The 14,972-nt window shown below is 45.1% G+C and overlaps 2 protein-coding genes across 2 annotated transcripts in view; both read right to left on the bottom strand.

Moving 5' to 3' along the window:
• The window catches only part of LOC149334154 (uncharacterized), a 31,215-nt gene extending 24,300 nt beyond the window's left edge, over positions 1-6,915 (bottom strand). The window contains exons 1-2 of the mRNA XM_089556206.1: positions 4,921-6,915; positions 494-645 (exon numbers count right to left, since the gene is read on the bottom strand). Of these exons, the coding sequence (XP_089412332.1) occupies positions 494-645; positions 4,921-5,019 (251 nt within the window). The 5' untranslated portion in view covers positions 5,020-6,915. The remainder of the gene's footprint in view (positions 1-493; positions 646-4,920) is intronic.
• A 2,184-nt stretch (positions 6,916-9,099) lies between these two features.
• LOC149334153 (uncharacterized) overlaps positions 9,100-14,972 on the bottom strand; it is a 32,193-nt gene continuing 26,320 nt past the window's right edge. The window contains exons 4-6 of the mRNA XM_089555034.1: positions 13,854-13,921; positions 12,424-12,510; positions 9,100-9,345 (exon numbers count right to left, since the gene is read on the bottom strand). Of these exons, the coding sequence (XP_089411160.1) occupies positions 9,215-9,345; positions 12,424-12,510; positions 13,854-13,921 (286 nt within the window). The 3' untranslated portion in view covers positions 9,100-9,214. The remainder of the gene's footprint in view (positions 9,346-12,423; positions 12,511-13,853; positions 13,922-14,972) is intronic.

Here is a 14,972-nt window from a genome sequence, read left to right as displayed (position 1 = left end):
TGGTGCATGTTGCAAGAAAAGAACAGTAGCGCAACCAAAACGTACACAAGAGTGGACCACACTGGACTAGCGCTAAACTTCATCTAACTTTATTCACTAACAGCCCAGCAGATGTAAGGACAAACCAGGACACGTGCAGAGAGATACCAGTTCCCACACAACACTATCTACAGAATCGTTGAATATACTCCATTGAAGAGGCTCACCGACGTATAGTGTTGTGTGGGAACTGGTACCTCTCTGCACGTGCCCTGGTTTGTCCTTATATTTGCTGCGCTATTAGTGAATAAAGTTAGATGAAGTTTAGCGCTAGTCCAGTGTGGTCCTCTCTTGTGTACGTCTTGGTTGCGCTACAGTTCTTTTCTTGCAGCAGTGCAGCGCACTGAAAGTGAAGAAAGAAATTCAAGGTAATTTCCAGTCTGTACGCACAAAACGTAGCGGTACTTTGTGCAGTAAAACAAAGCAAACCTGACTTCAACTTCACAATACTCACCTCCGATGGCCACTGTGTGCTTTAAAGCTTATGACGTAGGTGGCTGTCTTCGCATTGGTGTTGAAAAGCATTCTTGTGGTGCTCAAGCACTTGAAGGCAGTGTCGTTGCTCGATGTAAAGGCAGCCACGGCATGTGGAAAAGCGGAGAACATCTGTGAGAAAAAATGAAAAATTGGCAACATATATGCTTATGCATAAAAACCGCTCCAGAGTACTATGTTGGGAGATATCACTGTAGTTGGGAGCGGCGTGAGCAATATCCCTTTTGGGATATTGCTTTATTCTGAAGGAATACCATTCGGTCCAAAGTAGACAGCTTTTGGTAGACAAAACCCACGGTAATCGAGCGAAGAGGTTCAAGATGCATGAAGGCAATAACAGACTGTAAATTTGGGTGCGATAGCATTCCTTTTGCTGTTCTTCTAGCTGCTAAGGATCGACGCGCGCTACGAATGAAAGAATTAGTGCCTTGGTGACATGACGAGTAAAGCGTTCACTGATTCTTGTTTGGATAGGCCAAGGAAGCTGCTTTTGAGAGCTCGTTTCTGGATAAAAGCTCGGTATACAATTAATACTACCCGGAAGGTGGCCCAACTAATAGACAAATAGCGGACTTTTAACTGATACGCAAGTAGGGATCTGCAACACTTGCTCTAAAAAACTGAACAGAAAAAAGTTCGGAAGCTGTTTGGTCTACCGAAATTGAGCAGGCTGTCAAATCCATGGCGCTAAATAGTGCCGTGGTAACTGTTATCACTAAATAATGTTAAAAGCATTCACCACTGGGTCTTTGAAGTCTTCAGTTTCATCGTGCGTGGTGATCTATAAAGCACATTCATCGTGCGTGGTGATCTATAAAGAGCATGACCATACGATGTGACAAGCTGGTTCCCCAAAAATCACGAACGCGAACGCTTCTCTCCGACGAGCGGTATTGCGCGCAAAGATGTACTCCAGCTCTCAGGAAAGCTCACATTATTCCTTGAAGTACATCTCTCCATAGAGCCCCTGCAGCTCACTATAGCAGCCATTGAGTTTCTGTTTCCCTTTCGTTGGCAGTAGTTCGCCAACCGTATATATATTCAGTTATCAAACCCCCACCTTACCTGCCTGCCTACTTGTCAATCATGGCGACCAAGCCCCACTCCCTCCTTGACGAACATTCCGAGACAAAAATTTTGAGTATTGAAAAATTGTAAGGTTATCTTCCGGAAATATCAAAGCTAATGACCCACTCTTCCGAAGTGCAGCAAAATCTTTCTTTTAACTCTATATTTCATCGCAGGCATGAAGAAGTTAACACTGCCATATAAATTCAATGGGGAGCGCTTTCGACGATCGCAAAAACGTTAATAACAACAACATGCAAGCTTGTTGACGGGAGACGTGTGTATATATCGATTGTTATAGTGAAATATTACAATTTATGAAATAATTGCGGTCATAAACAAAAATTCTTTTGTCCGGAATTAGTGGGTATGATTCATCTTTTTATTACGATAGTGTGCCTTCTGGCATAAAGGATTTTCTGCAGCACATGCAGAGTAGCAAATTTGTGGCTACATTTGTGACGAGCTTCGAGGGCCGACAGCTGTGTCGTTCTTCTGAGCTCTTTTCTTAAAAATGCCTTATTTTTTTTTGCGGTGATTCATCGCGCGGCAATACAGCGCCTGCAGGTGGTGCCGCACTGCAGACTCGGCTCGAAAATCCTCGCTTAGCCCTTCGGGCACGACATAATTTGCTGTCCCTGTCAAAGCCCTGGTTGATACCAGTGCGCAAGTATCTGGCATGAGTTCAAGTTTAGGCCGCTGCCTCAGAAAATGCGTCCTCACCATCGTCCCCTTGCCCTGTCACCAACATCAGCCACGTCCGAAGCCTTAAACCCTGCCACGTCACTCACACTTCAGCACCCTAACGCTGAGGCTGCACTCTTGCCGCCCGCGGTCACGAAGAGATGCACTCTGCCACGAGTCGACGACGGACGAAGACGACGAACATCACTCGCTCGGTCCGCTCGGCGCCCCTATCTAGTTCACTATAGCGCTGCTCGCTGCTACCACGCCTGCTCCCTGTAAATACTTTGCTAATATATACTTCCCCGCGACAATATTTACGCGTTATGCAACGAACAGGGTTAAAGGAGGCTTTGAACGCGCTACAGGAGGAACTATTGAAGCCGATGCTTCAGCAAGCATGAGCGCTCTTAAATATTGGCCTGGCCCACAAGGATGTGGAGGCCACTGAGTATAATTAGTTACTCTCGAGTAGGGCAAGCACAAGTGTGAAAGAAAATACGGCAGAACAAGCTGACATAAATGAAAAGCCGGAAGAGTTTTATGTGGATATCTAAAAAGCCCTTTAAGGACCGTAAGTAAGTAGGGCAACACAACCGCATATTTCAATTACTATGCTTGCGAATACTCAAAGTATGTGCTTATCAAGTAAACATTGTATGACATATTAATGCGAAACCTATGTACTTCTTATATTAGCGACAAAGCCGGGCGTCGTCCGCCGTTTTTGCCCCGAAATTCCGGAGATATCAGAACATCTTTTGAAGTGGCACCAAATTTCATTTCGGTGCAGCCTCATCGTGGTCAACGCATGTGCGCATGACCATCATGCATTGCTTGGGCATGTGGGTCAAGATTTTCCCTCGCTAGCGTCCGACCCTTGCAATGCCTGCATCATCATTGTACGTGAACATGAGACTGCACCGGGACTCCAGGGGGCGACACAGTGCACTCAAGCTATAAATGGACCTGGGCACGGCAGCACTGGAAGCGTGCGGAACACTAATGTGTTCATCTAACTTGTGCGGTTCTACATATAACGCTTTCTCAATCTCACAAGTGAGCAGTCTTCAGTGTACTTTGGTTGGTTGGAGTATGGGGTTTAACGTCCCAAAGCGACTAAGGCTATGAGAGACGCCGTAGTGGACGGCTCCGGAAGTTTCGACCACCTGGGGTTCTTTATCGTGCACTGACATCGCACAGTACACGGGTCTCTAGAATTTCGCTTTCATCGAAATTCAGCCGCCGCGGCCGGGATCGAACCCGCGTCTTTCGGGTCAGCAACCGAGCGCCGTAACCACTGATCCACCGCGGCGGGGCAAACAGCATAATGAGAACTGAAGACTTGTCAGGGATGATTTTCAGAATCAGAATGGCAAACGTAATGGTGTAGCACGCCTTTACACAACATCAAACGTTTACAGCATTGCTGCCAGCATAAGAGTTTTGAGAACTAAGAACTAGAGGCTCGTGGGTGCTTCTAATGGTGTCTTCGACTGGTCGTTTCAGATCGCTCTAGAGCGCTCTGAGATGCAGCCGCACGTTCGGCTGGTCGAAATCAAGCGCTCTGACTACATTCGGCTGGTTCTTTCAGAGCGCCCGCCTCCAGCTCAGAGCGCTCTGAGGCGCTCCGAGAAAAAAGTCGGAGGGGCCCCGAGATGTGTTCACGTGACAGAGCCACTTCCGCCGTTTCGCGGAGACGGATGCGAAGCCAGGGTAGCCACGGCACACCACGACCGGTCTGGCGAGGCCTAATGCGTCAGTTTTTACGCATCCGTAGAAGCAAGTTTAGGCGCTTTAGGTATTAGAGGCAGTTAAAACGTCCCTGCTGTGTGGCTCTGTGAGGCGAAATGTCGAAAAAAAGACGAATCATTACGCTGGGTACGCCGTCACGGAAGTTACGTCCTTTTTCTGCTTCCTGCGCTTTCGCTCTGAAAACTTGCTGACCATTCGGCTTGACCGGTCTCGCTATGCGCTCGGAGCTAGAGCGGCTCTCACTTTGCCAGATCCGAACCGGATCGTGGGAGCGACCAGTCGAAGACACCATAAGCCAATCTAGCAGACGTATTACTCCAAACCTTTCCTGAATTGAAATACTAAGGCTCCACACTGCTCCTATATAGCTAGTTCTGTATCCTAAGTGTTCCTAAGTGGAAATTTTAGCGCTCCATAATTTGCTCCAAATGAAATTGCTCCAAATGAATTTGCTCCAAAAGTAAGATCACTGCCAAAGGGGTGCGACTGAAAATTGGTACCTCGTATGATATGTGTGGTGTTTCGTATTTTTATAACGTTATCCACTTAAAATAGCTTTTAGAGCCTTGTATAGGCCTGAATAAATTTATTCTTAATATACAAAATATAAGGAGAGGGGCTGGCTGAATATCGGACAATGTAGCTGTTCATCTGGAGAAATCAATCACGCCATTATCGATAATATTTTCACCAAAATTGCGCAATGACGGCTTTTATGCACGTTATATTTCGCATCATTCTAACAAGCTTCTAATTTAATTCGGAAACAATCAAGAAGGCACACTGAATATTTTTCACGTGGGTGTTCACAGGAAAAGCCGAATGGCACGCCATGGCTGTATTGTCAAAAGCACAACAAGCTCAATTCAAAATACGCACCCTCAAATTGTCCACGTGTTCAAGCTCGTCTTTGACTGATGGGACCGCTGTTGCCAGCATGAACAGTGGAAGGCATGCGCCAATTTTGAGCCAAGCCATGTTTAAAGTGGACCACCCGTTACGTTACACGTCTCGAAGGCAAACGTCCTTTCAGTCCTCAAAACAACGCCCGGTAGGCGACCCTAAAACGTCAGTTTATCGAATACGAAGAAAGGGAAGGGTCTCTTGAGAGGCTGCAGTTTCTGCACAGCACGGCGTTGCGAAAAACAAAGAAAAAAGCCGGGAAGGCGGCCAGCACTCAACAGGTCACACAAGAGTAGTCTCATGCACGTGGCCCCTTCTCTGATTACGCTGCTTACTGAAGCAGTTTCTTACACGCCACGCAGCCACGTAAGCATTTCTCCTCAGCGGTTCCATATCTCCGGGGCTATCGCCTGTACTATCCACGGGTCAGCCACGTGTCAGCGATGTAAGCTGCAGGTGTGGCGTAATCGGCTTCAGTTACCGACCTTTTCTATGCCCCTGAGGCTGAGGTACGGAAGAGTAATTTTGTGCTGTGATAACTGATGTCGCTGATTTCCATTACAAAACAGCCTGACTACCTACAGAGTACGGATTAGATTTTTCACCCAAGAACCAGTCCCGTGCTGCTTCCTTAGCTTAGCAGTTTCCTCCCTTTTGCGCCCAAGAGGGCATGGGCTCATTTTTCCTCTTCGCTGCGGATTTGAAAGGTGGAGATAATTAGCTGTCGTCAGATGATTACTTAGTTTTCAAAGAAAAGAGTTGTTAACCTGGAGTGGAAATAATGAATGAAATGATCAATCATGGCAGAGGGCCTTCACTGGCGCGCAGAAAAAGGAAACATGCGCGGTTTTTTTTTTTAAATTACGATGCCTTTCTTTTAATTTTCATTCTCTGCTATACCTCTTGTTCTCCTTGTTGCAGGCCGGTTGATAACTATGTACGTTTAATACCTTTGAAACGTTCGTATGCAGCAGAAAACTATCAAAGTCAAGCTTTTTAGGAGCTTGCGACTGTGCTGAAGTCAGTGAAACTGTCGCAACTCGGTGTAACCGCCTCACCTGCTCTTAGTGTTGCATATAGAACATTCTTGAATAAAAATTTTGGATATTGCAAACTTTTAAGCTACTGATACAAAATTATTGAATGTAATGATTCATGTTTTCGATATGTAGGAAAATCTTTCGTTTGTAATGTTTCTTTCGCTCGCATTAAGCAGTTAGCACTGCCGTAAAAGCCAGTGGGTAACGCTTTTGACGATAGCAAAAATGTTAATAGCAAAAAAAAACAAGCCTGCCGACGAGAGATCTCCGGATATATTGATTGGCACAGCAAAATCTTACGACATATGAAAAGTTTGCGTTCATAAACTCTTTCCCGTCCAAAATTGCTTCTCTGCCGAATTGTTGGGTGAGCCGTAGCCCTGCTGTGTTCGATGTTTCTACAGCCGTAAGAGGACACCAGTGTCAAGTGAGGGACAGTGATGGCTGTACTTTTAAGAGGCTTGACTCGAAAGTTACGTGCCCAGACGGAATGTCAAAACCACAGCAATATAAATCAAAGGAACACTTTCATATGAAGTGCTTGGTTGCTCCGGCTGCACATAATTAGAGCGACGCGGCTAACGAAAGCCCGGCCTGTTTCTTTACAGCTGAAGACCAGAAAAGACTCGGTTTGGCCTAAGCCGGATAATCGTACATGCGTGAGAACAACAGAGAAGTGGTTTTTGGCGAGAAAGTTGATTTTTGGCTCTCATAGTGTCGGCAGTGAATATGTCATCAATTCCAGGGAGTAATCTTTTCCCTCTTTTTTTTAAGTATCAGGAAACACATTAGTGATAAATTACGCTTTCAAGTTCAAAATTAGAGTAAGCAAAAGAGTCAGATTAAAAAAAAGAGCTTGTCTTTAGGCTGACCGTTTTTATCTCAGGCAGTGGCCGAAAACTTCTCTTCAATGTCAGGCCGCCGCGGTGGCTCAGTGGTTATGGCACTCGGCGGCGGACCCGAAAGACGCGCGTTCTACCCTAGCCGCGGCGGTCGAATTTCAGTGAAAGCGAAATTCTAGAGGCCCGCGTACTGTGCGATGTTAGTGCACGCCAAAAGACCCCAGGTGGTCGAAAGTTCCGGAGCCCTTCACTACGGAGTCCCTCATAGCCTAGGTCGCTTTGGGAGGTTAAACCCCCCTAAACCAATAAACCAATATTCAATTTCATACCGCCGAACCGCATATTTTTTCTTTAAAGATGGTGTATTTATTAAAATTATCGTCCCACGTAGCCTCCCATACATGCTTTTGACTGACCGTGAGACAATCGGCGATCATCAGAAATTATTTTGAGCTCTGAGTCTTTGCTAAGCCTTCTCTTCGGCAACAGGAAAAAAACTGGAAAATGTAGCCAAATTCTATCGGTGAGGTCAATAATAGGGCAGCATAATGATATTGATTAAAGCAACTTCCAGTAAAACTAATCCAAACACGTTCCTTGGGTTCGTGAAAAGAGAATAACGACTCTACCTAGTTAGCCGCTAGGGAAGAAGGTGACGAATTTGTAGTAGAAGTTTTGCAAAAAACCTGCTCAGTGTTATTTTGCAGTTTCATTTCTTCTTTCTAGAAAAATGCAACAGGGACGACGAGCCTCGCTGCTGCAAAGCACCGGGCTTCATTTCAGTCAAGTCCACAGCAGGAGGCAAAGAAGGTTAGTTAAAGTATGCCTTACCTTGTTCTAGAGGAACTTGTAAGAGTGCAAAGCTCGTTTTAAGTGCTCTACTTCTCCTATCTTATTCCGCTTCACTATTCCGGCTCACGGGGATGCTCTTGACGGTGTTTCCGAGCGTAAACCATGCAAAGGTGCCTTGTGTTATCACATTTTCGCAACAATTTATGTCGAACAAAAGTAGCAGTCTCTCTGAAATTAAATTGGCAACAGATTGCATTTTTCTAATAGACTCGTACCTTTTAAGAGCGCATTCCTTGAATATTTTTTCTCCGTCGATGATAAGAATCATTCACAATATAGAATGTGTCCCATGAAAGCCTGTAACTAATTTTCAAAAATCGGCTTCTTCTGGTAAAAAGGAGGCATCTGGGCTTATGTACATCAGTTTTGGCAGAAGTAAAAAAAAGCTGAATTCTTGTAACTACTGCGCTGGTTAACTAAAATGTACACGTTAACTGGTATAGCTGCGGAGCTCGGCACTGCTCGCTTCTCCAGCCGAGGCAGAGCAGAGAGGATCACGGGAGACAAGTGCCACGGAGTGAACTGTACAAGTGGATGCCGATGTGTACTGGATGTTGGCTTGTCTGATATTGCCGAAATTCGTTCAGCCACAGCGTCTAGGAAAATTCCTGCGTTGAACAGCTAAACAGTTCAATATTGAAATTGAGTAAACCAGGTAAACAGATAAGATGATTCACTTGTTCTCTGATGTCCACCAACACTGATGCAATCAATTCCTTCATTGGAGGAATGGTACTATGTTCTGACACCATCATCCTCGACAAACAAAAGACAAGCTAGAACATGAATTTATAGAAACTTTTTACAATCATAATAACTGAAAAGTTTTCATAAGCGATACATCTGTATTCCTGCATGATAAAGAAATCAATCACTTTTTCTCAAAAAATTTGTAGCTTCCTGTGCGCTTGGACCATCGCGAAGCTCGTGTATGATAGCAAGAATTTGTTTTTTGAATTGTTTGTGGATTTCTTTTCTTGGAAAGGAAAGCATATAAGCAACACGTCTTCTGGATAAGAAAACGACATATCATGCTCTGCAAGAGCAAGGTTTGAATACGTTAGCAAACAGATGATAACACTAACGACTGCTTGGATATTTTTGAGACCACCGCCAACACATTTTGCTGTCCATTTTGGAATGCCTTTTTTGTTACTTCCACTTCCGCTGAAGCACTCTCCTGAGGAGAATGTCGCGCCTAAAAGGCTCGTGAAGCCTGGCCCATGCTTCACTATTCCCCCGTGATTCGTGGACGTCGACGCCGGTCTGCCAGAGCGGCATAGCCATGGGGCGCGTGTATAGAACCTAATTGCAACAGGGGCATTTTTTCTGGCCTGAAGACTGTGACGTCATCCGCCAACATCGGCAGGACCAGCAACCAATATCAGATGAGCAAGTGAACCCACAATGAAATAAAACTCTACAAAAAACCACTTCTATATTAAGACAGCTTCGAGACATGGATTTTAAGACACACAAGAACAATACAAGCTGCTACTCCGTCGCCGACTTGCACAGACACTCTGCGGCGTGAGTTTAGTCTTCATCGTCAGGGCAGAGGTCCCTGTCGATGAGTGGAACTCTGTAGTCGCACTTCTCTTCATACTTGTCGAGGCAGTGCTTCGGCACGTTGTGCTTCACAGCTTTCCTTACCCACAGCGCGCAGTCTGAAAAAAAGGGGTGGAAATTGAGAAGGTTTCGTCACTGATTCACGCTCAGAGTCAAGGTGCTTGGCTGCTTCGATGGGGTCGCTGAACGAAAGAAATCAGTGTACTGCTCTTCTATATGAAAGGAACTCTGCTTGTTCACCGTTCTTCGCTGTTTTCACTGATCGTTTGTTTTTTCTGCCAAGTTCTGGTCATCCACTATCAGACCCTTATTTGGACTGATATTTTGAATAAAGGTAGAAAATTACTGAAGTCAAGATATATTAATCTAGGCCGGCAATGGAAACGGTTTCGGTTATCGACACATGCCTAAAGCGACTGCATTTATAATTATTTTCGCCACTTCTTCGCCGAATAGGTCGGCATGCTTTATGAAGCTTGTAAATTTCAGAACGTAAAAACACCTTTTGTCAGCACGAAGGAAAATAACAAAGAAATAAATGTTCAGGAATAAAGCGCTTTCTGTCTGCGGTGACCCTGAAGCCTATACTGCTCATCGGTTTGTTGTGTCTTTGTTTATATGGTGGTAGCCTTCATAAATTATAACTCCAGCCGCTTTTTGGCTTTATATCAAGAGCTTTGTTTACCAGTGTTTCTCCAGGTGCTTTAAAAAGGTAACATGCGAGAACCTTAAACTTTTAGAAATCACAGCTCTGGATATTAGTTATACTACGTTTCGGCAGCGAGAGAATACAAAACGACGCTAAGCATAGTTGCTTTATTTGAAATCCGATGTTTGTTAAGAACATGCCTATACAGCAAGGATTTCTGAGGAGATGAAGGGATCATTAACTGTCTCACATCTCAGTGCACGCCTTAGTTGCCCCGTGAGGAAAGGGAGGAAGGTGGGAATGAAAGAAGAAAGAGAGGAAGCAATGCCGTAGTTAAGTGCTCCGGAATCATTGCGGCCGATACTTTCATAAACGCTTACTCCGATCAGGAATCAAATCAGACGTTAGAAATTCGTTTCTACGCATTGCCACAAGAGTAGCTAACGCGCCGTTTCTTTCTTTATAATATCCTCCCTCAAGCATTGTTTGTATGAAGCATCTGCTATGACCTAAAACTATAATCAGTGCGATGGCTCAGTGTTTAGGCGCCCGCCTATTGAGCCGGCGAGCACTGGTTCGAACCTGCCTTCCGCGGCGATTTTCGATGGAGGCAAAAGAAAAAAATGGTACCATGTGTTGCGCAATTTTACCACTACAACTACTGGAATCCTCCACGGTAGCGACTCCGGGGATTAAAATCGCTCTTCTCAGGAAATTAAAGCCGCAGTAACGGTCTCAGTTAGGGTTCATGGTAGAGAGAGGACAGGTACATAGTATTTTTGACAGCACGAAGTGAACAAGGGAGTGGGAAGCTCAGTGTACTGAGTGTTCTCCCATCCCTTGTTCACTTCTTAATAGACGCCTCAATCGCGTCGTAAGGGAAGGCATGATGAAGGAACTAAAGGAAGGAAGAGACGATGAGGTGCCGTTGTGGAGGGCTCTGGAATAATTTAGACCACTATAGATATCTATAACGTGCACTGACATTGCACTGCACATGGGTGCCGTTTGCCTTTCGCCGCCATCGAATAGCGGCCTCCGCAGCCGCGTTTGTGTTGTTTCAGCTATGGTTGTGGTGAACATGATTGCTGCGACGCGCCTATTTTTTCAATCCGACGCTGCGACGAGCTGCTAGGCTAGACGGGCGCAGGCCAATCAACGGTGGCCGAGCTGCGCCCACTTTTCTCTTCTCCACGGCGCCCGACCACCTGTGCCCGGCTCCGCTTGTGCGCGGTATACCCGCCGCGGTTGCTCAGTGGTTAGTGCGCTCGACTACTGAGTCTGAACACCCCAGCCCTAATCCAGCAGCGGCACTCGCGTTAAGTGTTAGTATCTTCCAATCATTTAATATATAGTTATTTATTCAATATAGCCCTTAAGTCCACCTAGTCGAGGGTATTACATAGGGGGGGGGGAGTCATTGTTATGCATGGTAAGAAAATTGTGCAATACACGTTCATAAGAATATATAATACTAGTATAAATCACTATATAACAACCTTATTATACCCAATAAGAAGCAAAAAGTGCATTAAAGTAAATCAACCTTGGTAGAAAACAAAATAGCAATAGATCTGAATAACACAAGCCATAGAAGCAATGAGCAATGCATCATTATTAAATCATGCATTAATCTCAAATGCACATTCACATCTTGCATTAGATCAATGGTTTAAACCTTCGATTAATATCTTGGAAACTTAATCTGTTAGAAGCACAGACAAATAGCCAAAGAGGCCTTATGATGCACGTTACAAATGGCCGCTTATAATTTGACCGCATATATTTATACGAGGGGCACTCATTAATGCAAAATCTTTCTATGTCCCCTCACAAAAGCCAGCGTCCGCAGTCTCTAGCACGAAATTCGGATGATGCAGTACGCCGGTGTATGATGTCGAAACACATGTAAGCGAACACTGTTGAAATTAAGGATGAAAGATAAGGTACTATGACTTCTGAAACTCATGACTCCTAGTCATAGTTATGACTCATGACGCGTGGTGATCTTGCAATATATCATGACTCAGCACGTTACAAATAACGCAATGCAAGGTGTGTAGAGTTTGTACAACGTGCGCGCGTGATCTTGACTCGTAGACTTAGTCATGACTCAGAGTCATTCTGGAACATATCATGACGCAGCAATTTACGAGTAGCGTGATGTAAGGCATATAGAATTTGTACAAACTATGCGTAGTCATGACACATAGCCATAGTCATTACTCATGACTCAATCATTCTGCAGAGTAGCATGACACAGCACCACATTGCAACGTTGTATGACTGAACACTTTACAAGTAACGTAACGTAAGGTGTATAGAGTTTGCACAAAATACGCCTAGTCATGCCTCGTAGCCATAGTCGAGCCTCACAGCAATTCCGGAAACAAGCATGGCTCAGCACTTTAATGATTTCGCATTCTCATACCGTGGCCCTGCAAAAGTGTCCGTGTATAATTTTCGATCACGACCATTAATCATCGTACTTAAGGAAGAAGCAATGCATATTGCGCAAGAAACTTACGTTCATGGCCTTCAAAGGTAAACTTCATCACTACGCAAGTCTGGTAGTCGCTGTACTCGTAGAAAGCAGTGTAGTTGTGGGCCGTATCTGTAAACACGTCAATGCACAGGAGAGAAAATTTCACAAGGTTAATATACGATACCAGACTTTTCCTTACGTGCTATTCCCCTGTTATCAACTGAATCGCTGGCTCGACGATGTATTCTTTGAAAGGATGGTTCTAATAGTGTTTTAGCCAATGTAGAATTATGGAAATGAATGCCATAATCACAGTATGGTTATAATTCCAAGGTCCTCATTTTCATGTTTTCCTCAGGGGAGCAAAACGTTTGCTAGTCCTCGTGTTTCTGCGCAAATTTTTCCAATTTCCTCATTTTCAGCGTGTTACAGTGATAAAATTCGTATTATTGCTTGTTCATAGTCCAAATTTTTCCCAATAAAGTTTGTATCATTTATTTAGAATAGTCCCAACGTCACTATAGTATTCCGCTTACTAAAAAGCAACGATGCTTTATTATATTTGAATGTTCCATGTTTTAACGAGGTGCTCTTTGAAGGATAACTTCTGTCTCTGGATGCGCTCTTGAAACTATCAAAGAGTTACAGGGAAAACGATGCATAACTACCGAGGCATTAGGTTAAGGAAATAACACCTGAAAAAGTGAAGGCTGAGAAAACACACGAATTAGGTTTTGTGGAGGTGTCAGAAGTTATGGCCTCTTAGAAGAGAGCCGTACCGAACAATTTCTTCGTGGTTACCTTTACCTGCAGTGACTGAGTCGCAGTCAAGACAGCCATGATGGCCCTCACACAATCGATTTAGTAGGAGAATGGTTCCTTCTAGGTCATAAACAAGCCCGCACGTCGCTACACGACAGGAATGGAATGTAGGATTTTGAATCTGTAGTGGAATACCAAATGCCGGCTTCAAACCGGCATCCACTCTAAATACGTTGCTTTCAGCCTGAAGAAAGTTAAAGAAAGACGTACGAAGGAGACGGCATTCCAAAGACATTTAGAAAGCACGGCGTATATTCCACCAGTTTCACGTAATGCGCCTTAGTGGCAGATTTTGCCTTAGTGGTAGATTTGAAGTGGGATTATGCCACCAGCACCTTCACACCGGTGGCAAAGTTGTTAATACTCCACTTCACATATTCTTCGCAGAGGATTCGAAGATACGAGCGCGAGCCGAACGCTTCCACAGGTGCGCTGTTTTCTCGCCATCGAGAGCCAGCCTAACCAACCTGGAAGCCATCAGCCCGCGCCCGTAACTTCCATTTCTTGCGAACAACCTCTAAGGTGGAGTAAAAGAGTCACGCCCTGATACGAGCAGTTCCCTGCACAGGACCGTGGTATCCGGCGTATCTACTTGTCTATGGAGTGACATCTAAGGCCTATTAGGTGCAGTTAAGCAAGATGGTAATCACCGTTGTCCACGTTCCATGTGCCTTGTCCAGGCGTGTCTCCAAATTTTATGTTAAAAACGACGTCCCTCCTGGAAGAAAAGAAATTGTAATTGAGTGGGACGACATCTGTGGCGTCCGCACCAAATCAAATGGGAACAAAAGAGATGAAATGATAGCACCACAATGAAATGCTTCCATCGACGGCGCCAATATTACCGCACTTTATTTTCAAATTTGTGATACGAAGGCTGCTGCGCGGAAGAATTAACTGCATATGTCATCTCGCGTCTACGTTATTCTGTCCTAGTTTCTTCCATTTGTCGGTCACCTTAAAGGCTCCGTGGAAAACGTGCTTTAAGTTTGCTGTAGAATGCTTGCGTTGTGTAGAGTACAGGCAATCGAGCATTCATGCTGCGTTCATGACCTCAAAAGCGAGACGATAATTTGCAATATATATTTAAAACGTCTTGCTTCAGGCCATCCCGGCGGTCAGCGGTGCCGGGCTTTCGCATGAAACCTGGCACATAGCGTCCTATCACGCAGGTGCCGTCAGCAGCCGAGGGTTTTCATTAGTTCGTAGTGCCAACTCTATCAGACGTCACGCAGCTATACCACGGCCGCCCCTTGCAGAATTCCCGCGTGTCTCTGCTGCCGGCGGAGGGCGGAAAGTGACGAGTGGAGAGGGAAAGGTGCAAAGACATAAGAATTCCAGTGTTGACTACAGATAACAAAGCTTCCACAAGACGGAATACAAAATTTTTTGCTTGAGGATATTTGCGAGGCAGCGTCATTTAACTTGGTTTGGTTTATGGGGTTTAACGTCCCAAAGCGACTGAGGCTATGAGAGACGCCGTAGTGAAGGGCTCCGGAAATTTCGACCACCTGGGGTTCTTTAACGTGCACTGACACCGCACAGTACACGGGCCTCGAATTTCTCCTCCAAAGAAATTCAACCGCCGCGGCCGGGATCGAACCCGCGTCTTTCGGGCCAGCAGCCGAGCACCATAGCCACTGAGCCACCGCGGCGGCATTTAACTTCTAGGCACCCGTCAGGTATGTGAGAGCTACTTTCAGAGCTCACTCAAGCTTGTTCTTCAGGTTGGACAGTTGTATGTATGGGATTACAGGCCTTCATGCTTT

The sequence above is a fragment of the Amblyomma mixtum genome, chromosome 8, assembly GCF_055824585.1.
Source record: "Amblyomma mixtum isolate Tamu chromosome 8, ASM5582458v1, whole genome shotgun sequence".
NCBI classification, from domain to species: Eukaryota; Metazoa; Arthropoda; class Arachnida; order Ixodida; family Ixodidae; genus Amblyomma; species Amblyomma mixtum.
Note: the sequence above shows the minus strand (reverse complement) of the source record. Positions and strands in the feature narration are given on the sequence as shown.